The sequence below is a fragment of the Capsaspora owczarzaki genome (genome assembly GCF_000151315.2).
Source record: "Capsaspora owczarzaki ATCC 30864 unplaced genomic scaffold supercont2.13, whole genome shotgun sequence".
NCBI classification, from domain to species: domain Eukaryota; class Filasterea; order Ministeriida; family Capsasporidae; genus Capsaspora; species Capsaspora owczarzaki.
In genome coordinates, this window is record NW_011887304.1 from 266,309 (window position 1) to 289,681 (window position 23,373).

A 23,373-nucleotide genomic window follows, 5' to 3' on the forward strand; every position below is an offset into this window, starting at 1 on the left:
CTTATTCTTTTTAGTCCCCCCCAAAACAGCACATCATGGCTGACATTGAAGTCGAGAGCTCTGCAATGGAGCAGGACGGTAAACGCTCATAGGAACACTCAACCCCCCTCCCGCTCTCCCCTACACATGCATCACTCACTTTAGAAACGTCTTGTTTTGCTGTTGCTGACAGAGTACGACTCGCTCCCAACCACCAGCGACGACAACGGGCGCGAAGGCGGTCCCCAACGCTGTAAGTCGGTCGATTCGGCTGCGTTTCTGCATTTGCCGCCGTGCGCACTTGCCGCTGAGGGGGGGGAGGTGTTGCGCTGATGCCCATGCCAGTCAAAGCATAGCATCGTGTGCTGCGAGCGTGGAGCGCGGGGGGGGGGATTGTTCGATTTTTGGCCAAAGACTTTGAGATCTCGACGTTTGCCTATGACCTTTCAACTGACGCTCGATTTCATCGTGACTTTCTGTTGGATTGTGTCTGATGGGACGACCACATCAATGAAGCGACCGAGGGCTGGGTCGTGATGGTCACTGGACTGCACGAAGAGGCTGCCAAGGACGCCATCAACGACAAGTTCTCAGAAGCTGGCCATGTCCGCAAGGTTGTGCTCGAGTACGATCGCCGGACAGGCTTCAACAAGGTAAACGAACAAGAAACGTTCAACAAAAAACCGTGGAGGTTTGGGAGAAGGAATCGCTCAGCTTTGAGCTTTTCTATTTTGTGTTTTTGTGTTTTGGTAGGGTTACGCGCTGATCGAGTATAACGAGATGAGCGAGGCACAGACCGCGATCGAGGAGCTCAACGGCACCTCGTACCTCGATCAGACTATTGGCGTTGACTGGGCGTTCGTTCGCCCGCCAGCTGGCGCTCGATCGTCGCGACGGTGAGTGCTGTTGATTTCAAACGGACAATTGGTCCATTGTGGCATTGACTCACCAGGTCTTATCTTGGATGTGTTTCGTTTGTATAGAGGCGGCCGTGGTGACCGAGAATAATAAAATGCGTCGCGTTTGCTGTTGTCTGATCTGTTGCTTTGTTGGTTGGCGAAAAACGTCCATTAAAACACTCTAAGCAAAAAAAATGGAGAACTGTGTGTGTGTGTGTGTGTGTGTGTCGCTCTCAGGCAAATAAGGCAATGCACAGTCTTGGGTTCGATTAGGATGAGAACAGCCTGGCCGCAAAGTACCCAATCACTAACCACACTCTGCGCTTCGAATGACACTCTCTGCAACAAGAACTGCTCGACATGGTTCATTGTAGTACACGATACACGCTGCACAACGAGAGAAATGACAATTCATCATCATCAAAAATGGAGAAATAAGAAGAAAGAAGATGCACACAGCAAACCACATCAAAAGCGATCAAAACGAGATTATTGCAGGATTAAAGGCGCGCGATGATGGCCTTGGTGAACTCGGAGCACTTGGCAGTGCCCTTAAGATCGCCAGTGCGAACCTACAAGATGGGAAGGAAATGACAAGAAGGAAAAACAAAAAAAGAAAAAAAAAAGTGAGACAAGACGAGACAACGAACAAAAGTAGACATGAAACAAAAGAATGGAACAAAGAAGAATCAGATTTCTCAAAGGTGTTTTGGTTGTGTCGTCAGCAAGAGAACTCGCTCGGGAGAGTAAGTCCCAAACATTGAGAACCTTTCAGCCTGACGTGCAATCCTTTGCGTAGCAAAGACCAATGAAAGTCATCATTTTGGGAAGGTGGTAAAGCGGAAAAAGCGCGGGAACCAAGAGCACAAAGCAAGCGAGCCAGAAATCCCGGTACCAGAAAAAAAAAAAAAACACCATCCAACCAAACTAAATCACCACAGCTCCTCACCTTGCCCTCCTTGATGGTAGCCAGAGCAGCAGCCTCGACCTTGTCGGCGTACGAGTTGAGGTTGATGTGACGGAGCATCATGCAGGCGCTGAGAAGAAGAGCGGTGGGGTTGGCCTTGTCTTGGCCAGCAATGTCGGGAGCAGTGCCGTGGACGGATTCGAAAATGGCAACGCCGTCGTAGCCAATGTTGCCAGAGGGGGTGAGACCAAGACCGCCGATCAGGCCGGCGCTCAAGTCACTGAGAATATCGCCGTAAAGGTTGGGCATGACGAGCACGTCGAATTGGGAGGGATCCATGGTGATCTGCAGCGTGGGAAGCGTTGTGCGAGGCGGAAAGAAATAAATGAGCGGATGATTCAAAAGTAGCTGCAGCACAATGACAGCCAAAAGCAAGCCAATGGTGTTGCTTGGAAAACTCACATTCAAGCATGCCTTGTCGAGGAACATCTCGGTATACTTGATAGTGGGGTAGTTTTGGGCAACCTCTCGGCAGCATTCCAGGAAAAGACCGTCGGACTGACGCATAATGTTGGCCTTGTGGACCGAAGTGACAGTCTTGCGGTTGTTGGCAACAGCGTAATCGAACGCAAACTTGGCAACGCGCAACGAAGCGGGGCGCGAGATGACCTTGATGCTTTGCACGACGCCATCGACGACCTGGCAATCGGCAGAAAGGAAGTGAAAATAAAAAAGAACAAACGAGAGAAAAAAAATAAATAAAAAATCCGCGAACGTACAGTGTGCTCAATGCCAGAGTACTCTCCCTCAGTGTTCTCGCGGATAATGACAGTGTTGACGTTGTCGTAGGGGGTCTTGTAGCCCTCGATCGAGCGGCAGGGGCGGACGTTGGCGTACAGGTTGAACTCCCTATAGAAAAAAAAGGCAATCTCGCGTTAGTGGTGCTTCTCCAAACCGTCCCACAAAAAAACGGCTTCTTTGATCAGAATCGAGACGTACTTGCGAAGGGTGAGGTTGAGCGAGACGTGGCCCTTGCCAATTGGGGTTTCGAGGGGACCTGCGATGAATTTCAAACACAGCAATGAGCACAAAACGACGCTTCTTTCGCTCATAGCGCCGGTTGAGGACGAATGCTCACCCTTGAGGCCGATCTTGGCCTTGTTGATGGTCTCGATAGCGGCCTGGGGGATGGTCATGGTGCCATCGGCGCGGCGAACGGGCTTGACGTCGACGTTCACCCAGTCAATCGGGACCTACTCCCACCGGCAGATCAACAAAGCCCGACGAATCCTCAACACAATGAGATCATCATCATCATCAACAACAACACACACACACATACGCTGGGGGAAGCACTGCAGCTCAACCGCAAACAAGCCGAAGCTGAACTGTGCATTGCGGTTTTTTTTACCTGAGCAGCAGCGAAAATGTTCTGGACGGCGGCGGAGATCTCGGGGCCAATGCCATCGCCGGGGATGAGGGCGACGGTCTGGCGGCCAGCAGCGCTCTGTTGGTGTTGAAGAGGATGGTGAGCAGAAGGACAGGAGAACGAGGAGAGGGAGGGGAAGGGAGGGGAAAGTATTGAAAAACAAAAAACCGATTAAACAGCCGAAGGGCGATCGCTCTTGCCTCGGGAAGCGTGGATGGGACGGCAGAAGGGGGAGGGGGGGGGGGAAAGAGAGTCGGGGGAAGCAACAGCATGAGCATGGTGGAAGAAGTGTCGATGGCCGAGGAAGCGAAGGCGGAAAGAGAAGGGAAGGAAAAAACCAAAAAAACCAAAAAAATAAAAAATAAAATAAAAAAGCGCCAAACCATGTGCTTTGGGAAAAAATAGAGGGAGGACCGCTGTTGAGGGCCGATCTGCCGTTCAGGCGAACCCATCCACAAGGCGAGATGTGGAACATCAGGGTGGTAAGAACTGGAGAAAAGACGGCGAAGCAGGACGTCGCTGGCGAGTCAGAGCGCGGAGCAAACGAGGACGATCGGAATAGGGAAACCGGTTTGACAGACGGCACAAGACCGCAGTTTCATCGCGCTCAAATGGAGCAGGACGAGAAGTTGGGGATGGAGGGATGTGAGGTTGAAGAGCATGAAGCCGGAGGGGGAAACGTACGGTGGATGCAAGGCGGGAAGACGCGGCACGGAGGACGCTGGCACCACCCTGGAAATGAAAAAAACAAAGCCAAGAGAGAAAAAGAAAAAAAAAATCATAAAGTCAATGGAAATCCCATACAAAAAAAAAACAAATAATAATTAAAAATAAAAAGGACGAACAAGAAGCTTGGACGAGAACATTTGCTGAGAGTGAAAAATGAAGAGTGATAGGAAAAATCAAGAACAACGTTGAAAAAGGTGTGAACAGTCAAAGTGAAGCGAGGGGAGTGGGGGGGGGGGAGAGATGAGCGCTTTTGAACTTGGAAGCGATTGATTTTCTGATTTTCTACATGCATTCGCAAAGTCCACAACAACCAAACTGCTCATTTCTGCACAAAATCCTCGTCATCCACATCATAGCCGACCACGGCAGCGGGCAACTGCAGCTGTTGGATGAGTGATCCGAGCGATTCCGACGCCGGCATTTCCTTTTGCATTTCGATCAGGGCAGTTTGCGTCTTCTCGAGCCACTTGTCGATGAGCGTCTGGAGTTCGTCGAGGTTGTTCTGCGTTCAAAAGCAAAAAAAAGAGCATTGCTCAGCGACATGACACAAAGCTCTCTTCTCGACGAAAGCCATCAAACAATACCGTTTCACGATAGTGCTTGACCAGCCGCAGTTTTCGCAACAGCTCTTGCTTTGTTGCCAAGCGCGCGACAATTTCAGCCTGGGCTTTGGTCCACGCCTCGACGGGAGCGTCGTCACTTGGAAGCTCCAGAATTTGTTGCGCAGGTTCATGAACTGGCTTGGCCGCTGGCGCTGGTACGACGACATGCTCTTGCGAAGAGCTTTGCTTGATGTGCTCCTTGCGCTGTTTCGCACCTGCAATCTGCTCTGCACTCAATCCAAATGGCTACGCCAAGCAAGCAAGCAAGCGAAGCAAGCGAAAATGAGCTCCTTTTGACTCGCAAATCCTGCACCAAGATCAAAATGCCGTTACTTTGCTTGTTTTCCGAGCAAGCGTTGGCGGAGCCAGAACCATGCCAAGCGGCTGTGAGCTGGACGGAGTGGAGGGCAGTTGCTTGATCCAGGCGTTTGGATCGAGCGGCCAGAAAATTCTCACGCAAGTCGTTCCAGTCGCGCCTTCCGTGTCGATCGGTAGCAACCCAAGCTTGCCGACCTGTGCGAGGCGAATCAGCTCGGTCTATGCATTTTTCGAAAGCAAAAGTGAGTTCAACAACAAAGTTCAAAACAACACAGCCAGAGACTCGACAGCAAAACCACCGCCACCTCCACCACCATACCTCGACCTCGTTGAGCGACAGGAACTGCATGGCATGCACTCGAACATGCTCACGCAGGTCGGACGCAGAAAAATGGAGCGCAGCAGTCTGAAAGGGCAACCGCGCGACAGCTTCACTACACCGCTTTGCAATTGCTTGTGCAACGAGCTCTGTGGTGGTCGACTCGTCCGTCAACGCACTCAAGCCAGCGCGTATCGCGTCCTCATCGAGGGAGAGGTCTTCTTCGTCTTCATTGTCCTTTTGTTCGGCTTCATTGTAGTCGTCCTGCGCTCCCGTTTTGCCTGGTGCGGCTCCTTCTTGCCCTTGATCCTGCACTTGCTCTTGATCTTCCTCTTGCTCTTGATCGTCGTGGGCCGAGGGATCCGACTCGCCGTCCCAGACCACGTCGCCGTCGACCGCCAGGGCAGAAGGGTCAAACTGCGTCGCTTCTCCGCTGTGACTGTTCGCCAGCAGCAGACGCGCTTTGGCAATGTCGTCGCGCGTCTTGGACAGCTTGGACAGCGGCGGCTTGCGCGACGAGGGCAGCGACCGTGTGTTCTGTGCATGCAACTTTGCGTTCATGTTGTTTCGGATTTTTCCCGCGCTTTTTGCACTCGACGATTCTGCTTCTTCCTGCTCGCTCGTCGTCGCCGCCACGGCAGCAGCAGCAGCAGCAGCAGTCTCTTCACTGAGCTCGGCTTCATCCTCGGGGTGCTCGTCGTCGTCGGCGTCGTCGTCGTGGTGGCGGGATGCGCTGGTTGGCTCGCAGTCCATCGCGGCTGTTTCAGAACTGGCAGCTCCGTTTTCGTGCTCCTGAGCAGCAGCAGCAGCAGCAGCAGCAGCGTCAATGGCCTTGTCTGTCTCTTCGACTTGCTCGTGAGTGCGCTTGCCGAGCAGCGTCGCGGCAGAGACAAACTCTTTGCTGGGCTGCATTGATGATGAACAACCAATAGAAAAATCAAAAACGACTGAAGTCTGAGATTTTTGTTTTTTGGATTTTCTTGATTGATTCTCAAATCACTTCATTTTTTTTGAATTCTTCTTTGTAACAATGGACGTTGCCTCGTCGATCATTGCGCTGCAGAGCAAGACTGTCGGAAGGGACAAAGTCTACAGGTACTCAACTCGTCCTCCTCCTCCGCTCCGACGGCAACGTTGCTCGGCTCGCTGTCCATCTCCATCTCCGACTGCTGTCCTCGTTTTTCTCCAGCACGATTCAGTCAAGAAAACAATGAGACGATTGAGTGAACGGAGACCATGGTGCGATTGGAGTTGCGAGTGAAGTTGGGGACACAGCGTCCGACATTGGCTTGGGATTTCGCCCCAAGCGCACAATCGCACAGTGGCCCAACAAAGACGCTGCAGACCGAAGCGCTTCACGTGAATATGCGAACGCAAGCGTGATTCGAGCACCGTTGGGGGAAACTGCCATTCAGCGAAACACTCAAACAGAGCAATGGAAAAATCACGTTCATCGTCAATGCAATGGCTGAATCGCGCGCGCCTACCAAGTTCGCTTGGCTTTCGTCTCTGCATACTCTGCATACACTGCACAGAGCGCATGCCAGCGCAATGTTAAAGCCAGAGCGGGCGCGGTTTGAGTAAAGCCTGACCAACAGCGCACCGTCGGCCAAATTGAAATCCACCCGTCGGTCGATTATTCTGAGCAAATCCGGGCGCTCGTCAGCATTACAGCGAGAAAAAAAATAATGTTGTCCATTGTTCCAGCAGTTTGTACTCCTTCAGATTCGAAGCAAAAGCTGTGTTTTGTACTCCAAATCTCACTTTTGATGCGTCTTCCGACAGAACTGTGCAATACGCTTCCAAGTTGATCGGATGGTACCTCGCGCGCACGTCAGCTAGCAAGGGCACCATCGAGAAGTTTTCAAAGCTGGAGAGCAACCTCAGCTTGGCACGCAAGCGTAAGTCACCCGGATGAAGCGAATTTGCCGAGTTGTGAACTTGTGGCGCGTTGCCCACCGTCCCGCACACATCTCACTTCTATGGTACATTGTCGTCATGCCACACACGATACGTGTTGCACCTTGCTCCTGTTGCTGATTGACAGTCTTCCGCGTTGGCAAGCCAATCGACTTTTTCGTCGAAATTCTGCGCCAAGTCAAGAACGCCGATCCCGTGCTCCGAAACACGCTGACTGGCCGCGCAGCATGCCTCTCAGGCTGGCTGTTGATCGATCACCTGCTGTGGTTTGCAAAGGCTGGCATTGTCAACGTGGACGCGAAAAAGTGGTCTCGCCGCTCTGCCTGGTTTTGGCTGGCCGGCCTGATTCTCGCCGTTGTCCGCGACATCTATCAGTACATGCGCGTTGAACAAGCGCGCGCACGCTACATCCAGCGCTCCCTCAACCAGCCCAATTCGGCCGAGCAAGCGCAGACTGTGCTCTCGTCCCCGACTGTGCAGCAGTTTGACAAGGACCTGGCCACCCACAGACTCGAGTTGATCAAGGATGTTTGCGACTTGATCATCCCTTCGTCGTCTCTCGAGTTGATCCAGCCCTCTGCCGGCCTTGTTGGACTACTGGGACTCATCTCTTCTCTGATCGGCTTGCACCAAGTTTGGCCCAAGCAAGTTCCGAAATAAGGAACTTTTTGTTGTTTTGTAGATTTTTTGCAATGCATGCAGAGCTTGTCGTTGGTCACAACTTGCAATGAGAGAATGATTTTTGAAGATCGCACCAAACAATCGATCAAAATCAAAGATGTGTTTCGGATCTATTGCTTCAACTTTGCCATCATTTCAGCAAGCATCGCAGATGCGTCTTCATCATCACTGTCGTCCCCGCCATAGTTTCCTTCATCATCTTCGTCGTCACCGCCGAGCAGAGAATAAAAGCTCATTGCGACTTGCTCCGCCAATGCACGCCGTTCCTGGTCTGGCAAGCCCGCTGCTTTCGCTGTCGCAGTCAAAGTCCAACGAAAGCGAGACAATGATAGCAATGTGTGAGTATGCAACGCCCGTCTGGCAATTAAATGAACGACAAATACCAACGACGTACCTTTCATTTGCGCCAACTTGCCAAGCGCCTTGTCAAATTCATCAAAGTGGGCTTCGGTGTCGTCCTCCTCGGGCCCGAGACCCCAGTCAACACGGTTGTTAAGGCCTGAGGCCGAGGGCAGGCTCGAGTCAGCTGGTCCCGTTCCCGCGCGAAGTGCACTCGCCAACAGCTGCTGCAAATCTGCCGCTGCGGCTGCACTGCTTGCCGTGGAGGTTGACTGCTGCGACGATGGACGATCTCCAGCATTAGCTTGAGCGCCTGCCGTTGTGGAGTTGCGTCCTGAGCGAGTAGCGTTGCCTGCGTTGGCTTCTGTACGCACGCACGCAAAAATTCAAGTTGAAACGTCCGTTTCTTCAATCGCCAAACACATCATGAGCCTCAGCCTTACCTTTCCGGACCATTGACTCCCACATGTTGGAGAACAGAGCCTGTCGAACACGATCAATGCCTTCATCGTCATCATCTTCGTCCTCGTCGTCGTCGGCAGTCTGCGTTGCGATTGCGTTTCCATTCGCGTCCAGGCCTGCACCTCGCGCCACCGCGACATACTCGAATCCGTTCTTGATGCACCATGCGATTGCCTGCTCTCGGGATACTGTGGATGTCGCAGGCACTTCATTCGAGCTGGCATTAGTGGTTGCAGTATTGGGCTGGGCTTCCTCGCCGCGGCCAGTCTCGTACGACCGCACGCACAAGAGGACCGACGGCTCGTGCTCCTGCACATGCTGCAATGCATCGTTGAGCATTGTGAACGTGGCGTGCTCGTGCGCGTCAAACACGGCGACGACGGCGTCGGCCTCGGCCCAGTGCGCTGGCTCGACGGCGTCCCAGTGCCGCGCGACTGTCACAACGAGGTCTGCAGTGTAGTACTTGTTGTCAATCGTCCACGGGTGGTGCGACGCGGCCGCGGTTGAGCTCGCCTGCGCGACCGACTCCAATCGCTCAGCGCCGAGCAAGTCTGAGCAGACAAAGTCAATCCATGCGTCAGTTATAAGGTCATCTCAAAGCATGGATGCAGTATTGTTGTAATGGGTCGTACGCGCAATGACAGGCTCCCAATGGCCACCAACGACGAGGACTCGATTCCGTGGTGCGCTCATCGAATACAATGAAGACTGGAGAAGAAAAGCTCAGAACAGCTCAGAAATCAGACGACAGTGCACAAGACGCTCACCATGAAGCACATCTACCACAGAGACGGGTTAGCGAGAGAGTGAGTGGTGTGTTTGATGTGAATTACTGTATTCGCACGATGATCTGTTTGTGATGCTTCCCATTTTTCACTTCTTCTTATGATAACACAGCATTTGGATTTTTGTTCCATCAATCAACCCACTCCTCATCATTCATCATCCACCATGGTCAGATCAAAGGCAGACGCTGCTTCGGCGGTGGCTGCTGTCGGCCCGCTGTCTCATCTCGCGCCTGTGGCAGCTGAAATTGCATCCGCTGCATCTGCCTCCAGTTCCAGCCACGCCTCAGCACCAGCACCAGCACCAACATCAACATCAGCCTCAACCACGACGAGTGAGACTGGCAAGGCGGACGAGGGCGAGGCAGCAGAGGGCAAGGCGGACGAGCCATCTGCTAATACTTCGCCTTCTTCGCCTTCGCCAGCAGCAGCGATTCAGGCGCCGCAGCCGCCGATGCCGCCACGCAAGCCGCTCGTGGGACATTTGGCGCTGCTTGCGTCTGGCCGCGGCGGGTGCGTGTGCGACGCGCTGCACCGCATCCTCATTGCCCACGGGAACATTGTGAAATTGGACATCGTCGAGCGCAAGGCCATTGTCATTGGCTCTGCCTCTGCCATCCAGCGCGTCTTCCTCACCCACACCGAGCTCTACCCAAAGGGCGCCACTCTCGACGAGCTCCGCGCGGTCGGCATCGGCGGTAAGGGCATCGTCGAAACCGAAGGTACGTGCTTGACTCTGGTCTTGCTTCTTTTGGACGCGCGCGCGCCTCTCTCTCTCTCTCTCTCGCGGTTGTCTTTGTTTCATACAGCTCACGTTGGGAGCGTCCTGCGGTCAAAATGGACGATCACAGAAGCCAACAGAGTTTGGAAGAATGAGATTCCTGGGAGAGGGATGAGGGTTACCGTGTGCGAGAGAACAAAAGATCAACAACGGTATTTTTGTATTGGATTGCTTTGTGGTTGCTCGTTCTGCAACAGTCGAGAGCCAAGTGAGTGCATTGGAAGCAATGGTGTTGTGATGACTTTTTGTATAGAGTTAAGATTGGAAGGGGGGGGGGGTTTGGAAGTGGGGATGGGTGAGGGAGCAGTGATCTGAGTCCTTACAACTGTTTGTGTTGACATCTGTGAATACCTGCGTTGATGATGATCTGGAGGGGGGGAGGGGAACAAACAACAGGATTGCAGTAACAACAGCGGAGATGAATTGGCTGATGAATTGGCAGGGAGGAGGGGGGGGGGAGAAATGAACGTGGATCTCAACGTCTGCAATCTCAATCTTACAGCGAAATGAACAAATCTGAACGTCGCTCTCATCAAACATCTTGCTTCGTGCTGGGGGTTACTCACTTCCTGAAATCGAAAAAAACCCCCACATATGGCGTACTGTGGAAATAGGTGCAATCTGGGAACGGCAGCATCGCCTCGTCCGTCCAGCCTTCCGCAGTTCCATTATCGCCAAGCTCGCAGATTCCTTCCTGGACATTGCGCAACGCGGAGCAAACCTGCTGAGCGAAGGGACTGAATTCGAAGGCCTTGCGCTCTTCTCGCGCGTCGGATTCACTGCCGTCGTCAACACGCTCTTCAACCAACCAACTCCTGTGCTGGACTCGCTCGACGGCAACGACACTGTCATGAAAACTACGCACTATGTCGGCGGCGAGCTCATGAAGCGCATGCAGCGGTGAGTTTGGTTTGTCTGCCATCAATATGCTTGTGGTTTTTGGTGTTTTGCTCACGCACGTCTCTGTTGCAAATTCTGTAGAACTCGATTCTGGCGCAAACTGCCCATTCCCAGCAACTTTAAAGTGCGCCGACTCGTCAATGAGATGCGTGAACTCTACTCAAAGCAGATCGAAATCCAACGCAAGGATCCGCTTGGTGCGCTCCTCTACGAGATGTTGAGTAAGTAACCCCCCGAGTCCAACACAGAGTTGCAGATGCTTCTGTTCACTCACTCCCACCTGCTTTGCCGCTTCTCCCCTTCAGCCTACCGCGATGAAAATGGTCAGCCTCTGCCCGAAGACGAGATTTTGGACACGTATCAGAACATTCTGGGCGCGGGTCACGAGTCGACGGGAAACACGCTTCACTGGGCCCTGTACATTCTATGCACGCATCCGGAGATTGCCGCCAAGCTTCAGGCGGACATTCTCACGGCATTCGACGAGAAGGGCCAGCTGAATCTCGACAAGCTCCGCAACCTAAAGTACCTCGCTCTCTTCCTCAAGGAGCTGCTGCGTGTGTACACGCCCTTCCCCGTGCTGTTGCGCGAAGTCGCGCAAGACGACATTCTGGACGGCTTCCGCGTCAAAAAGGGGTACTGGGTGTTTGTGCACACCATGCGCATGCACACGGATCCGGCCGTCTGGGGCAATGATGCTCATCTCTTTGTTCCAGAGCGGTTTAGCGACGAGCGCATGGCCTCGATCAACCCCAATGCCTACTTGCCTTTCTCGGTGGGCCCGCGCGCTTGCCTCGGCCATTACTTTTTCACCCTCGAGTTTAAAATCGTCCTGGCCGTCTTCCTCCAGAGGTTTCACTTCTCTCTCCTCCCCAACCAAGAAGTGCTGCCCATGCTCAAGTTTGCCCTGCTGTCCAAGAACGGCATTTGGTTTAAGGCGCACGAAAACGATCCAGCCGCTTCGGCCGCGGCACGTGCAGCAGCGGCTGCCGCCCAGGCAGCCAAGGCAGCATCGGCGCCTGTTGAACGCTCGCCAGACACGCCAGTCTTGGCGACTACGACGTCGCTCTCCCTCCTGTTGAGCGACTCGCGCAACACTGTGATGAAATCCATCGACGCCAAGAAAGCGCCAACAGCGGCCCACAACACCCCGCTCACGATTGTGTACGCATCGCAGATGGGCACGTCCGAAACGTACGCACTTTGGCTGTCGCCTCTCGCCAAAGCGCAAGGCTACGATGTCGAGATCATGTCTTTTGCCGATCTCCCGCCCGTTTTGTCCAAGAAATCGCTCATTGTCTTTGTCTGCCCGTCGTACAACGGTTAGAGTTTTTTTTTTCCCAATTGCGTTGCCATTTGTTTTTTTTTGTTCGGGAGATTGGTGATGTTTGACTTTTTTTTTTTGATTCTCATTTGGTCAGGCTTCCCGTGCGAGAAGATGAAGTCCTTCTATGAATACATGCAGACCGTTGCAAGCAGCTCTGAGAAGCCCGAGTTTACAGGCTTGTTTGCTGGCTTTGGGTGCGGCAATAAGCTGTGGAAGAACACCTTCCAGGCCATTCCTCGCGCTGTGGACGCGTTTTTCGAGAGCATTGGCGGAGAGCGTGTCTCGCCCCTGGGCGAAGGCGACGCAGACAAAGACTTGGATCTTGACTTTGAAAAGTGGAGCGCGCTGCTCTGGCCTGCGCTTGCGCTGCGTTTGGACCTGAACTTGGCTGACGGTGAGGCGAAAATATTGAAGGAGGCGTTCGACTCGGTTGTTGCTGTTTTTCTGACGTGATGCGCATCGCTTCCTTCTCAGCTACTCAAGAGAGCGCACCCTCCCAGTCCACGTACGCTTTCGAAGTTTCCAACGCTGCACACCCAGCCGATCAGAGCAACCCCGACTCTGTCCTGTTCACCGTTGCCGAGTCTCGCAACTTGTTCCAGGCAGCACCCGGTGTGCACGTCAACCGCGATCGTCTTGTGTCGCACTTGGTGTTGACCACGGATCGGCCGGTGCAATACCAAGCTGGCGATTACTTCTGGTACGGAAAAGCACCTTTGTCTGAAAATCTTTTCTCGAGCATGCGAATGCTGATTTGGAATTTTTTTGTTGGCTTTTCACTACACATTCACAGCGTTACTCCGCCAAGCAACCCGGCGGTGGTCGAAGCCCTCTGCGCCCGTCTCGGCGTCTCTCCCTCGACGCTCCTCACCATGAAGCCCCTGTTCAGCGGCGTAACAGCCGTGTACCAAGGTGCCAAGCCGCTATCCACAGTCCTCTCGCGCTACTTTGACTGCACGTCCAAGCCGACCTGCAAGTTCTTCCGCTCCATGGCTGCGCATGCCACTGACGCCGACGAGAAGGCTGCACTTCAAATTCTCGCGCTCCTCCTTCTGCCAGAGAATGCGAGCCCCGTCGCTGCCACCTTGGCGCGTCGAATGCCGAGCACGTATCTTGAGGTAGGAATAGGCGACAAAACCCGATGACGTGCGCTGCAGTGTACCAAGTTTGTGCTCACCACTTTTATTCTCTTGTTGCAAACTCGACAGGCGCTCCAACTCTTCCCTTCCGTCAAACCCTCGCTCCAGGACTTTATGCAAAGTGTTGCGCTCACAACACCGCGCTACTATTCGATCGCAAGCGCATTTGCTCCAAACAAGATTGAACTCGGTGTTGGCGCTGTCCAGTACGTCGAGGCAGCCTCTGGAACCCTGGTTCACGGCTTGTCGTCCTCGTGGCTCTGCAGTCTGCCTGTTGGTTCCGTGATTGAAGGGTAAGTTTCGCACATGTTGGGCGTTGAGCTAGTGGAGTTTCAAATGTGCCCTGCAGATGCTCAAATCCTCGCTTCATACTTTTGTTTTGGCAGATCGATCAAACAAGGCGATTCCTCCTTCCGCATGCCTTCGTCGCATCGTGCTCCCATGCTGCTCGTCGCAGCGGGCACTGGCATCACCCCCATGCGCAGCTTCCTGCTTCAACGCGAGCTGGATGCGAAAGATCAGCAAGACTCCGATGCCCCAGAGCCCGCAATGCTCTTCTTTGGTTGCAGGACGCTTGGCGATGTCTACTTTGACGCCGACTTCCGTCGCCTCCAAGACCAAGGCGCGCTGGTTTTGCATACGGCCATCTCTCGTCCGTCTGCCGATGACAAGAGCCCGAAGCAGCATGTCCAGGATAAAATGGAGGCTGAGGCCGAATCTGTGTGGCAGCTGCTGCAAAAGCCGAGTGAGTGAATGGTTGGAGCGGCGTAACGAGTGTTTTGGCAGACATGCAACTCGATTTTTAACTGAACCCCTGTTTTGTTTCCTGCTGTTCAGATTCGCACATGTACGTGTGTGGCATGCCGGCCATGGGCGCCGCGGTTCGAAACACGCTGGTCAAGATTGCTTCAGAGCGGCTTGGAAGCGCTGAAGCTGGCAACGCATTCGTGCAGGAACTGGAGCGGTCTGCGCGCTATTGCCAAGAGGTGTGGGGAACCGACGCGATGGCGTCGCCCTCCACGTAACCCTGTGACTGCTTTCTTCTGTGATTCTTTGACGACAAGCTGTATTGTACGAGTCTTTCATCAATGTAGAGAATTCCCATCTTGTGTTGGAACAAACTGTTTTGCTGTTGTTTTGGACTTTATCACCGTTCACATGGCTCTGCCTCATATTATCATCATGCCAATACAATAATTCTGTCAAAGACTGACTTTATCACCGTTCACATGGCTCTGCCTCATATTACCATCATGACAATACAATAATTCTGTCTCAGTCCTTTTCTATGCACGTGCCACGATGGCACGTGTCTTGCTCCCTGTAACTCAGAACTTGCCGCTCAATCTGAACATTCACTCCACACTCATGAGTTTGACTTGCCTTTCGTCCAGCCGACAAGCCGATCGATCTTCTTGGGCATGTTTGGAGATCACGTTCCACTCGTCCTGAGGCAGCTGGGGCTGATTGCGATCAGCGAGCTTGTTTTGAGCGGAGCTGGCTTCCTCCGAAAGCGTTCGCGCCAGCTCAATGCTTGAAGTTGATTGACCAATTTGTTCAAGATACCGGGAGAGCATTAAGCGATGATGCAACTGCTTGAGTTCGGTCATGACGGGGAGCCAGCGGTTCAACAGTGGGCCAAGGTGGTCAGTCGTGTCTGCTGCCTGTTGTTGCGCATCAATCAAAAGCTGAACAAAGATGGTAAACTTGTTTTCGCCCCGATCGACAAATAATGCATCGAAGAAAGGCTGGGAGAGGCCGTCATGACGCATCTTGAAGGAGACGGTCGAGACCAGCGCCTTGCACAAGCAGCGCGGGTCGTTCTGGTCATTGTCGTTGAGCTTCAGCATGCACTCGGCTAAAGAAGGGTGCCAGACGTAACAGCAATCGTGTTCGTTCACAGCTAGCGCGTGCCAAATGGGGTCCGTTGGCAAGAACACTTTGAGGCAAGTGCGAAGCGAGAACGGCAGGCCAAGCAGAGTCAGGAGCGCCAGAGCACTGGCAGCTGTTCTGTCCGCACATCGAGCCACACAGTTCTCCACAAACTTGGGGAGCGAACTGGACGAGTGATACAACGCAGCGATGAGGAACAACACAATGTGGCGATGCTCCTGCGATGCGCCGACTTTCTGGCATTGTTTGGCGATGTCCTCAAGAGCAGCTCGGCGGTTCGGCTCTGAGAAAATGTTGCCTAACGCGCATTGCATGCGGCCAGCTTCGGCGTCAGACAACCAGGGATCAAGGTGCAGAAAGGCGTCGACAGGAGCTTTCCAAGCCATGGTGCGCACCAAGCAAATAAACACGACCGGATAGGCGGGATTGAGTTTTTGAAGCGAGGAGGCGAGACGGTTGGCGGTGACCTCGGTGTGGTCCGAGTCGTGTGGGTTGTCGCAGATCACAACGACACGTCGCGTTTGCGCAACCTCTGCGATCGCCTGCAATGCGGAATCGTCCAGATCGGTCGTCTCCGACCACAAAATGGCGACTCCCTCGTCGTGGCTGTGGCTACGAGCTAACTGCTGAGCAACGGCTCGCAGAACGGTCGTGCTGCCGCATCCAACAACCGACTGAGTGACAATGATTGTGCTGGGGTTCGCGCCTTGGAGCTGCAGCTTTGCTTGAGTGATGAGGAGCTCTTCAGCATCACGAGTTGCATGCACATTGTGACCCAGCAGGCCCCACGAAATTGGCTGACGCCCGCGGCGAATCCAATCAGCCGCCTGAGCCGCGAGCTCAGACAGAGCAAAGGATTGAGGATGAGCTTGAACCAATGTCAAAGAGGAGTTTCGCCAAGCGAGAAGCGAGTTGGGCAAGGCTCGCGGGACCGCGGGCGGCACAAAAGGCCGAGCTCGCTGTGCAGGAAGATCGAGAAGCACGACCTCAGTAACAGGAGGCTGACTACAGGAAAAATGATGAAGCGCCTCGTTGAGCGGTCCGTTGGCAGTCGTACTTGCAACAGTGGCGAGCAGAACAATCTCCGTTGGGATATGAGGCTCATCAGCGCCAGAAAAAGCAGCAAGTGGATCTTCGTTGGGCAACAAACTCAGACGCTTGCAAGCGGCGTGGTTTTTCACCAGCTGGACTGTATTTGGATCGCTTGACGAATCCACAAGCAACACGCGTGGCGCGAAAGGTCGCCGGCGAAACAAATCATCAAGTGCCTCGAGTGTAGCGGGACTGGCCTGGTCGATGACCGCATCGAAAGCAGCGGCCGAAGATCCGACGGAGCGTGCAAAAGCAGCCGCATCGTCGACGAGCTGGGCCGAATTGGCACAGAGACGAATGCGAAGAGCAATACCGCTCGCGAGCATTCCGAACGAACGAGGAGAGAGGCCACGGGTACGCAGCCAAACGTACAAAGGTCCAACAGTCAGTAGAGCGCGTTCTCGAGAAAGAGCCGTGGTGATCGATCGCGGGGGATGATAGAAGATGGAGCACGGTTTGTCTGAGAGAGGCGCGTTGAACTCGACGGTGATGATGTAGCGAGATGCAATGCCATTTGTCAAAAGGTCCTGGTCGCCAACAGCAGCCAGTACCGCACGGACGTGCCTGTCTACCGCATCACCAGTCGCAGACGATTGCTGCTGCAAAGACCGGAGCTGGTCGAACGGCAAGGCGTGTAGCGTCGGGTTGAGACCTGCTTCTTGCAGTTGATCCGGGGTTACGGCGTCTCGTTGCATGATGACAACGTATCGCCTTCTGTCCGCAAACTGGGTTCGTACCGCTCGTCCTTGGCAGCATTTGAGAAAGACTTGGATGTGGTCTCCATGTACCATGACAATGTCAAAGTCAGATGCTGTGGCTGGAGTTGGAATGGGAGGAGCAACTTGGGTCAAGTGCAGAGACAGGGCGGCTGTTGGAATGCGAGGGACGAATTCTGAAGCCCAGTTGAACAGCTGCTTGCGAGCGCGCTCCTCAAAGTCACTTGGCGCCGAATCCAGTTCGATTCCGATGGCGCAGGCAGGAGAGTCACTCATACCCACGGAGAAAGTGGCTCGACCAGGTTGTAGCAGGGACAGGAAGTGCTCGTTCAGCTGAGAAATCAAGTCTTCCGAGCTGTAGACATAAGGCATCCCCACGTAGGCGTTGCGCTGCCTTCTGCTCGTGCTCTTTCCGAGCCTTGCGCGCTGTCTTCGGCAGGACAGCTTGTACCAGCATGTTCAAACGATAGAGGCCTGACATGACTGACATGAACCGGCGTCTGCCGAGCCGTCAACTCGCGGGCGCCAAGAAATTTAAGTGAGGGGACCCACTCATTTGGGCTCACAGAACGTCGCGTGGTGAACTCACGTCGAAAAGTGAAGCCGAACGTGCTGCCAGTGTTGAAGTCGGTGTCGCTTGAGGTGTCAATGTTGTGGGCGAGAAGCATGACAGCGCCAGCAGGGAGAGGCTGAAGAACCGAGAGCTTCGCAATGCCCATTCTGTCATCATACCCTGCTCCCTCGGCTACTGATGAATGGTCGGGAAATTCCACCCGGATGGTCAGGTTCCAGTGCGACAGAGACTGAGGAGGCTGCAGGGTGAACACGGGCTGAGGCCAGAGTCGTGAAGGCACCTGGTCTTGAAGTGTTTTCAGGATGTTGTCTTTCGACTGGTTTTCAAACCAAATCTCCAAGGCAGACGGCTCACTGTGGTTGAACATGGCTGCAATGAACTTGGTTGTCTTCGGTAGCTCATAGGCGAACCGTTCTAGAACTGTGACCGCCGATGGCCCAGAGCTGTCACTGGGCAAAGACACGTCAGCCATGCAGACAAAAAGGAACTGTGACTGCTTTCTTTGACGACAAGCTGTACTGTACGATGCACGAGTCTTTCATCGAAGTAGAGAATTCCCATCGTGTGTTGTTGGAACAAACGTTTTAATGTTGTTTTGGACTTTATCACCGTTCACATATCATCATCCCAATACAATAATTCTGTCTCAGTCTTTTTGTATGCATGTGCCACGATGGCACGTGTCTTGCTCCCTGTAACTCAGAACTTGCCGCTCAATCTGAACATTAACTTCCACTCATGAGTTTGACTTGCCTCTCGTCCAACCGACAGATCCTGACACTTGTTCTCGAGCGTGGCTTGACTGCATCGCGCGAGCGGGCGCAGATCGCAGCCGCGTTTGCCCAGTTCGAGCCAAAGCAGAGCGCGGCCAAGATCAAAGGTGACCTGACCTGACCTGACTTGACCTGGCTTTTTGCCAACGGTGCTGATCTCGCGCGGTTTCGCTCATCATTTGGATGTTGCTGCATCATCTGCAGAGCTTCTATCGAGTCGCGAGGGTCGCTTGCGGCGGCGTCCTCTCAGCACGCCTCAGTCACTCCCCGACTCCAATCGTGCGGATTGGCGAAATTTCGACGAGGTCACTTTGGACGCCGATGCCAAGTTCTTGACTGTGGATACAAGTCAATCGAAGCAGCCTATGGTGCACTTTGCGATTTTGAAGCCGCCAAGTCGAGCTAACGGCGTCATTGCTGCAACCGAGTGGATGAAGGGCGTTCGTACGGCCGATTGCAAAGCGACCGTCGCGACTTCAGATGCAATAATCGAAACAGTGTCCATTCGGAGTCGACTGAATGGCGCATCGTCGTCAGAGTCAGCATCACTTGCGCACGATTCGCCGTTGCGCAACGCAGTGATGCATTGGAAACCGCACGGGCTGCACACGGTCTCTGCTGGCGTGTTTGTCACTGCCGACTCTCTAGATGACTGTTTGCTACGGCAGAGGCGTCAAGGCGAGCTGATGGCGATGCAGGGATTGACCACTATCGATGATCGACCAACAACAACACAAAACAAAATCGCCCGGCTACACGTGCCACTGCTACCGCGGCGCATCGACACATTGGTCGAACAGGGTCTAACCCATCGGCTGGATTACGCTGTCGGCGGCTGGGTGCTCGGTGGGCTTGACGCCGCAACCGTTCAGCATTTAATCGACGCGCGTCAAAAAGGGCAAATTACATCGCATTACCGACTGCACACCAGTCCAGGACTGCAGTTACAACGCGTATTGGCCGACTTTGTTTTGGAATCCAACGGAGGAGCCACACAACAAGAGCTGGATCTAACCCAATTGAGCAATTTTGGCGTCGGAGCTGCCGCGCAGCGATTGGATGCAGACTGGGTTCAAATTCGAATCATGAGTGACTTTTCAGGTACAAACTACCGTCCGATGCAAGGAGATGGGTACATGACACGTCTGCTTATCCCAGCAAAGCAGATTGCCGAGCGAGCCAAAAGCTGGACCGTTTACGCTTCGATTGTTCGTGGCCATCGTCGGCAAGTTCGCGCCCATACTGCATGGCTCCAACTATTTATTACCGGAGACGAGTACTTTCAAGAGCCTATTGCTACATACAACCTTGGTTTGGTCACTCGTCGTCAAGCATCATCAGAAACGAAACACGATGCCGTTACCATCCAAATGCAATGCGTTGGCTACACACTGCAAGGCCAACTGGTACTCGGGATGCCTCTCAATCCCATACCGCCATTGTGAGCACGAGAATAAGCGAGGCATTGGCTCTGTGGCGTGCAGCTGTTTAAAAACTTGTCTTTGTTCACAATACAGCAAATCTACAACGGTTACCAATTGCGTGCTTAGTTATTGATGATTTACATTGAATTCTAAATCTGGTTCATCAAGTTCACTCTTATTCTTTTCCCCCCTCCAAATCTCAGCAGAATGGGTGCTCAGCTTTCCGCTCATCTCGAGATGGCCAACAAGACTGGCGTTTTCACGCTCCAAGACAAGGGGATATTAAAGGTTTGGCAGCATCATCATGATCCAAGTTACCATGTCGCGGATGATGATGATGACGATGATGATGCACTTTGAGTGATGACTGACCATCATCTCGTTCACTTTGGCTTTGGGCTTTTGCAGGTTCCACCGGAAGTCGAGCGACTCCAAGCCAAGCTCCGCACTATCGATGTCTCTGGCAATCGCTTGACTGCACTGCCTGACTTTCTGGGCGGCTTCACAGTCCTGCGCCAAGTGACGCTCGACCGAAACCGCTTTGGTAAGAACAGCGACCTCATTCAAAGCCAACCTTCGACCCAAACTTTGCAACGAAGATCTTACTGAGGTCTTACTGAGGTCTTACTGAAGCGTGAATGTCGGAAAGAGCGGGAGGGGAGGGGCGTTCGATTGGACGAAACGACCGGTTCCGACGTTTTCTGAGCTGTTTTGAATGTGCGATTTTTGCTCTCGACAGCGGAATTTCCAATCTGCCTCACCAAGATGCCTCGGTTGGAGGTTTTATCGATTGAATCGTGTGGATTGAAGGTCTTGCCGGAAGCGATTGGAGACTGCCCGTCGCTCAAGCGGTTGGTGCTGGATGGCAACGCACTTGCCAGCCTACCAGCCACTATTGGAAAGCTGGTCAAGCTGGAAGCATTGAGTGTCGTTGGGAATCAGCTCACGGCGCTGCCTGACGAGATTGGCGATCTCACCATCAGCGAGCTGAACGTTTCGCGAAATCAGCTCGCGTCGCTGCCTGCTTCCCTCGCTCGCAACCAGTCGCTCAAAATCATCAAGGCGGACGAGAATTGTCTCGAGGATGGCAGCATTCCGCTTGTCGTCTTTGGCGATTCGTCAATATGTTCCGTCACGCTGGAAGGCAATCCGTTCAACTCGAAAAAGATTCGTGAAACGCCTGAATATGAGCGGGTGAGTGTTGTTGCTGGTGTTTGATCGTCTACATGTGCAACACCGCTCACTTTGGACGTTTGCTCTCCGTTCTGGCCCAAACACACAGTACATGAAGCGAGTGACACAAACGCAGATTAAAAAAATGTAGCAAGTCACTTTTTTTTTGCTTGACTTGTTTTGAAAACAAAGAATTTCAATCAAAATCTCGAGCAGCACAAAACACACGAAATCAATAATCTTTACACACACAGAGCAAATGGGAATAAAACCAGGAATGAGAAAAACTCACACACACGAAAACAGAGGATAGAATTGCTGTTCTTGCTGTTGCTGCTTTTTAGAACCGCAGCTTGCCAGGGCAGTACTTGTCAATCAACGACTGGTAATACGGGGTGAGAGCCACTGGGTCGGGAAGCTCGTCAGACTTGGAATAGAGATCAAAGCGGTTGAAATCGTTGACCCACTTGAGCGTTTCCTCGTCTTGCTCGTTGCAAAGGTTGCGGTAGGCGCCAGAGGTGTGCCACGGGTAGAAGGAGTGGTAGCGGATCATGCGCAGGCCCTTCTCGGGGATGGTGCTCTTGTTCATCTTGAGCACATTGTAGAGGTACTCGTCGTGGCCCCAGGACAGCAGGACGTTGTCCAGGCCGCAGTTGGCAGTGTAGATGCCGTTGGGCGTGTTGTACTTGGGGTTGTGCGTGTCGGGGTTTTTGACAAAGTACTCAGAGTAGACGCACTTTTCCGAAGGAGCGGCGCCGACGACGCAAGTGTCGCCCACGGTGGCCCACTGCGGCTCGCCCCACAGCGCCAGCACCTTGCCCAGATCGTGGATGAGGCCGACGAGGTGGAACCAGTCCTCGTTCGGGTACTCCTTGCGAATGCGCTCGGCGGTCTGGAAGGCGTGGAACGAGTTTGGCACGGCCGTGTCCGGATCTGAGTCGTCGACCAGGTCGTCCAGCAGGTGCAGGGCCTCCATGATTGTGAACTCGCCCTTGTTGAGCGCGAGCCACTTTTCGCGGCGACCCTGCACAAACTCGACCGTCTGGTGCGTGCGCATCAGCTCGTACGTGCGGCGCACCGTCTCGGCGCGCTTTGTGTCGGCATAGTTTCGGAACTCCTCCTGCTTCTTGTTGGCGTCAATGTAGGACAGGTCGAACTTGGCGGCGAGTTCGGGGTCGATCTGTGAGAGTCCAAGAGTCAGCATGTAATTTTTCAACCCGATTGTTGTCTGAGCAATTCAGCGCCTCCATCCACAAAGTCGTCGGAATGGGCGACTCGTGTCGGTGTTTCAGTTTCAAAGGGAATCCCACCCATACACAATGTTTATTGCCTTGTCTGAGCAGGTGGATCTTTGCTCAGAGATCCACCAGCCACCAAATTTGGACTTGCCATTCCACCCGGCTTCCCTCTCTCTCGTATTCGACGTCACTTCGCAGTGTCTTGAAACCTCACCATCCACCATAGAAATCCCAGCCTTTTTGAGGATGATGATGATGATGATGATGGAGTGGGGGTTCAAACAAGTTTGACTGAGCCAATGCATTGGACCTGTTTATTGTTATTGTTAGCTCGTTCAGCGTGATTTTCGCGCTACGTCCTTTCCTTTTCTCTCTCTTTCTCTCTCCGCTTCTCTCTCGCCATTTCCTACATCTACCTCCCTGTCTGCCATGTTACGCTGATACTCTACTCCTCCCCCCCCCCATCTCTCTTCTCTCTCTACTCGACCTCAGTCCCAGCGAACCGCACCCGCGTTTTCGAATAAATTAAAAAGCCGGTTTATTCCGACTTTGCCGTTCCCTTTCCCCCCTCCTTACTCTGACTCTGACTCTGACTCTTCCCTCCCTCAGAGTAGTAGAAACAGAGATACAGATAGATGGGGGAACTGCGTTGCAGTCGCTGCAGAAGCCCCAACGGAACGAGAGAATCAAACAAGGTTCTTTGGTGTTTTCCATTGATTCTTCTATTGAATGGGTTGTTTCTAATGTTGTTTGCTTACAGTCGTCGTGTCGGACGAGTTTTCGCGGCTTTCGACTTTCATGATTTGAAAACAAGTGAGAAATAAAAAATCAGAATGGAAGACTGAAAACGGAAAAGGAAAAATAGAATTGGAATCGGAAGAGGATGAAAAACAAAAAGAAACACTAAAACTCAATGGAACTGCTCTGAACAACGGATCGAGGGTGATCTCAACCTTGTAAAAGATGTGGTGTTG

The 23,373-nt window shown here is 53.2% G+C and overlaps 10 protein-coding genes across 10 annotated transcripts; 5 read left to right on the forward strand and 5 right to left on the reverse strand.

The window, feature by feature from the left end:
* The first annotated feature begins 8 nt into the window (after positions 1 to 8).
* Positions 9 to 1,071, forward strand: CAOG_07016 (RNA binding domain-containing protein). The gene is made up of 5 exons (XM_004343690.2): positions 9 to 78; positions 173 to 232; positions 496 to 632; positions 733 to 875; positions 963 to 1,071. Exons 1-5 carry the CDS (start codon positions 36 to 38, stop codon positions 985 to 987), a joined length of 408 nt encoding a protein of 135 aa, XP_004343740.1. The 5' UTR covers positions 9 to 35; the 3' UTR covers positions 988 to 1,071.
* Positions 1,072 to 1,230: 159 nt separating this feature from the next.
* On the reverse strand, positions 1,231 to 4,102 carry CAOG_07017 (isocitrate dehydrogenase). Its single transcript, XM_004343691.2, has 9 exons — positions 4,060 to 4,102; positions 3,899 to 3,946; positions 3,197 to 3,292; positions 2,924 to 3,038; positions 2,785 to 2,842; positions 2,565 to 2,694; positions 2,248 to 2,484; positions 1,828 to 2,130; positions 1,231 to 1,450 (listed from the first exon to the last, which is right to left on the reverse strand). Exons 1-9 carry the CDS (start codon positions 4,078 to 4,080, stop codon positions 1,379 to 1,381), a joined length of 1,080 nt encoding a protein of 359 aa, XP_004343741.1. The 5' UTR covers positions 4,081 to 4,102; the 3' UTR covers positions 1,231 to 1,378.
* A 96-nt stretch (positions 4,103 to 4,198) lies between these two features.
* CAOG_07018 (hypothetical protein) lies at positions 4,199 to 6,105 on the reverse strand. The gene is made up of 4 exons (XM_004343692.2): positions 5,183 to 6,105; positions 4,879 to 5,082; positions 4,528 to 4,791; positions 4,199 to 4,445 (listed from the first exon to the last, which is right to left on the reverse strand). The coding sequence occupies exons 1-4, from the start codon at positions 6,092 to 6,094 to the stop codon at positions 4,263 to 4,265; spliced, it is 1,563 nt and encodes a 520-aa protein (XP_004343742.1). The 5' UTR covers positions 6,095 to 6,105; the 3' UTR covers positions 4,199 to 4,262.
* Positions 6,106 to 6,195: 90 nt separating this feature from the next.
* On the forward strand, positions 6,196 to 7,891 carry CAOG_07019 (hypothetical protein). The gene is made up of 3 exons (XM_004343693.2): positions 6,196 to 6,277; positions 6,968 to 7,083; positions 7,230 to 7,891. The coding sequence occupies exons 1-3, from the start codon at positions 6,213 to 6,215 to the stop codon at positions 7,760 to 7,762; spliced, it is 714 nt and encodes a 237-aa protein (XP_004343743.1). The 5' UTR covers positions 6,196 to 6,212; the 3' UTR covers positions 7,763 to 7,891.
* Positions 7,869 to 9,293, reverse strand: CAOG_07020 (hypothetical protein). The gene is made up of 4 exons (XM_004343694.2): positions 9,217 to 9,293; positions 8,566 to 9,135; positions 8,178 to 8,486; positions 7,869 to 8,075 (listed from the first exon to the last, which is right to left on the reverse strand). The coding sequence occupies exons 1-4, from the start codon at positions 9,275 to 9,277 to the stop codon at positions 7,894 to 7,896; spliced, it is 1,122 nt and encodes a 373-aa protein (XP_004343744.1). The 5' UTR covers positions 9,278 to 9,293; the 3' UTR covers positions 7,869 to 7,893.
* A 224-nt stretch (positions 9,294 to 9,517) lies between these two features.
* Positions 9,518 to 14,720, forward strand: CAOG_07021 (hypothetical protein). Its single transcript, XM_004343695.2, has 10 exons — positions 9,518 to 10,091; positions 10,765 to 11,050; positions 11,132 to 11,271; positions 11,356 to 12,372; positions 12,472 to 12,771; positions 12,852 to 13,077; positions 13,171 to 13,495; positions 13,586 to 13,809; positions 13,903 to 14,261; positions 14,354 to 14,720. Exons 1-10 carry the CDS (start codon positions 9,536 to 9,538, stop codon positions 14,539 to 14,541), a joined length of 3,621 nt encoding a protein of 1,206 aa, XP_004343745.2. The 5' UTR covers positions 9,518 to 9,535; the 3' UTR covers positions 14,542 to 14,720.
* A 151-nt stretch (positions 14,721 to 14,871) lies between these two features.
* Positions 14,872 to 18,263, reverse strand: CAOG_07022 (hypothetical protein; the record flags this gene model as incomplete). Its single annotated transcript, XM_004343696.2, has 2 exons — positions 14,872 to 17,661; positions 17,784 to 18,263. The coding sequence occupies 2 exons, from the start codon at positions 18,261 to 18,263 to the stop codon at positions 14,872 to 14,874; spliced, it is 3,270 nt and encodes a 1,089-aa protein (XP_004343746.2).
* A 504-nt stretch (positions 18,264 to 18,767) lies between these two features.
* Positions 18,768 to 19,982, forward strand: CAOG_09031 (hypothetical protein; the record flags this gene model as incomplete). Its single annotated transcript, XM_011272417.1, has 1 exon — positions 18,768 to 19,982. A coding segment is annotated over one exon (1,215 nt), but the record flags the coding sequence as incomplete, so codon positions are not given.
* A 196-nt stretch (positions 19,983 to 20,178) lies between these two features.
* On the forward strand, positions 20,179 to 21,374 carry CAOG_07023 (hypothetical protein). Its single transcript, XM_004343697.2, has 4 exons — positions 20,179 to 20,276; positions 20,397 to 20,532; positions 20,728 to 21,182; positions 21,271 to 21,374. The coding sequence occupies exons 1-4, from the start codon at positions 20,196 to 20,198 to the stop codon at positions 21,310 to 21,312; spliced, it is 714 nt and encodes a 237-aa protein (XP_004343747.2). The 5' UTR covers positions 20,179 to 20,195; the 3' UTR covers positions 21,313 to 21,374.
* On the reverse strand, positions 21,279 to 23,240 carry CAOG_07024 (myo-inositol oxygenase). The gene is made up of 2 exons (XM_004343698.2): positions 23,158 to 23,240; positions 21,279 to 22,341 (listed from the first exon to the last, which is right to left on the reverse strand). Exons 1-2 carry the CDS (start codon positions 23,197 to 23,199, stop codon positions 21,502 to 21,504), a joined length of 882 nt encoding a protein of 293 aa, XP_004343748.1. The 5' UTR covers positions 23,200 to 23,240; the 3' UTR covers positions 21,279 to 21,501.
* Positions 23,241 to 23,373: the final 133 nt, after the last annotated feature.

Excerpts from the sequence above, each read along its gene's own strand:
- CAOG_07021 (XM_004343695.2), top strand. The coding sequence starts at position 9,536 with ATGGTCAGATCAAAGGCAGACGCTGCTTCGGCGGTGGCTGCTGTCGGC. Across the intron at positions 11,272-11,355 it reads GCTCCTCTACGAGATGTTGA|CCTACCGCGATGAAAATGGT; the intron begins GTAAGTAACCCC and ends TCTCCCCTTCAG. Across the intron at positions 14,262-14,353 it reads GCAGCTGCTGCAAAAGCCGA|ATTCGCACATGTACGTGTGT; the intron begins GTGAGTGAATGG and ends CCTGCTGTTCAG.
- CAOG_07017 (XM_004343691.2), bottom strand. The coding sequence starts at position 4,080 with ATGTTCTCGTCCAAGCTTCTT. Across the intron at positions 3,039-3,196 it reads ACATTTTCGCTGCTGCTCAG|GTCCCGATTGACTGGGTGAA; the intron begins GTAAAAAAAACC and ends CGGTGGGAGTAG. Across the intron at positions 2,843-2,923 it reads GGCCAAGATCGGCCTCAAGG|GTCCCCTCGAAACCCCAATT; the intron begins GTGAGCATTCGT and ends AATTCATCGCAG.
- CAOG_07020 (XM_004343694.2), bottom strand. The coding sequence starts at position 9,277 with ATGAGCGCACCACGGAATCGAGTCCTCGTCGTTGGTGGCCATTGGGAG. Across the intron at positions 8,487-8,565 it reads GGAGTCAATGGTCCGGAAAG|AAGCCAACGCAGGCAACGCT; the intron begins GTAAGGCTGAGG and ends GCGTGCGTACAG. Across the intron at positions 8,076-8,177 it reads CAAGTTGGCGCAAATGAAAG|CGAAAGCAGCGGGCTTGCCA; the intron begins GTACGTCGTTGG and ends TGACTGCGACAG.
- CAOG_07018 (XM_004343692.2), bottom strand. The coding sequence starts at position 6,094 with ATGCAGCCCAGCAAAGAGTTTGTCTCTGCCGCGACGCTGCTCGGCAAG. Across the intron at positions 5,083-5,182 it reads TGTCGCTCAACGAGGTCGAG|ACCGAGCTGATTCGCCTCGC; the intron begins GTATGGTGGTGG and ends AAAAATGCATAG. Across the intron at positions 4,446-4,527 it reads TCAAGCACTATCGTGAAACG|AACAACCTCGACGAACTCCA; the intron begins GTATTGTTTGAT and ends TTTTGAACGCAG.
- CAOG_07016 (XM_004343690.2), top strand. The coding sequence starts at position 36 with ATGGCTGACATTGAAGTCGAGAGCTCTGCAATGGAGCAGGACG. Across the intron at positions 79-172 it reads CTCTGCAATGGAGCAGGACG|AGTACGACTCGCTCCCAACC; the intron begins GTAAACGCTCAT and ends TGTTGCTGACAG. Across the intron at positions 633-732 it reads GCCGGACAGGCTTCAACAAG|GGTTACGCGCTGATCGAGTA; the intron begins GTAAACGAACAA and ends GTGTTTTGGTAG.
- CAOG_07024 (XM_004343698.2), bottom strand. The coding sequence starts at position 23,199 with ATGAAAGTCGAAAGCCGCGAAAACTCGTCCGACACGACGACT. Across the intron at positions 22,342-23,157 it reads ACTCGTCCGACACGACGACT|ATCGACCCCGAACTCGCCGC; the intron begins GTAAGCAAACAA and ends GGACTCTCACAG.
- CAOG_07023 (XM_004343697.2), top strand. The coding sequence starts at position 20,196 with ATGGGTGCTCAGCTTTCCGCTCATCTCGAGATGGCCAACAAGACTGGC. Across the intron at positions 20,533-20,727 it reads GCTCGACCGAAACCGCTTTG|CGGAATTTCCAATCTGCCTC; the intron begins GTAAGAACAGCG and ends TGCTCTCGACAG. Across the intron at positions 21,183-21,270 it reads AAACGCCTGAATATGAGCGG|TACATGAAGCGAGTGACACA; the intron begins GTGAGTGTTGTT and ends CCAAACACACAG.
- CAOG_07019 (XM_004343693.2), top strand. The coding sequence starts at position 6,213 with ATGGACGTTGCCTCGTCGATCATTGCGCTGCAGAGCAAGACTGTCGGA. Across the intron at positions 6,278-6,967 it reads GGAAGGGACAAAGTCTACAG|AACTGTGCAATACGCTTCCA; the intron begins GTACTCAACTCG and ends GTCTTCCGACAG. Across the intron at positions 7,084-7,229 it reads CCTCAGCTTGGCACGCAAGC|TCTTCCGCGTTGGCAAGCCA; the intron begins GTAAGTCACCCG and ends GCTGATTGACAG.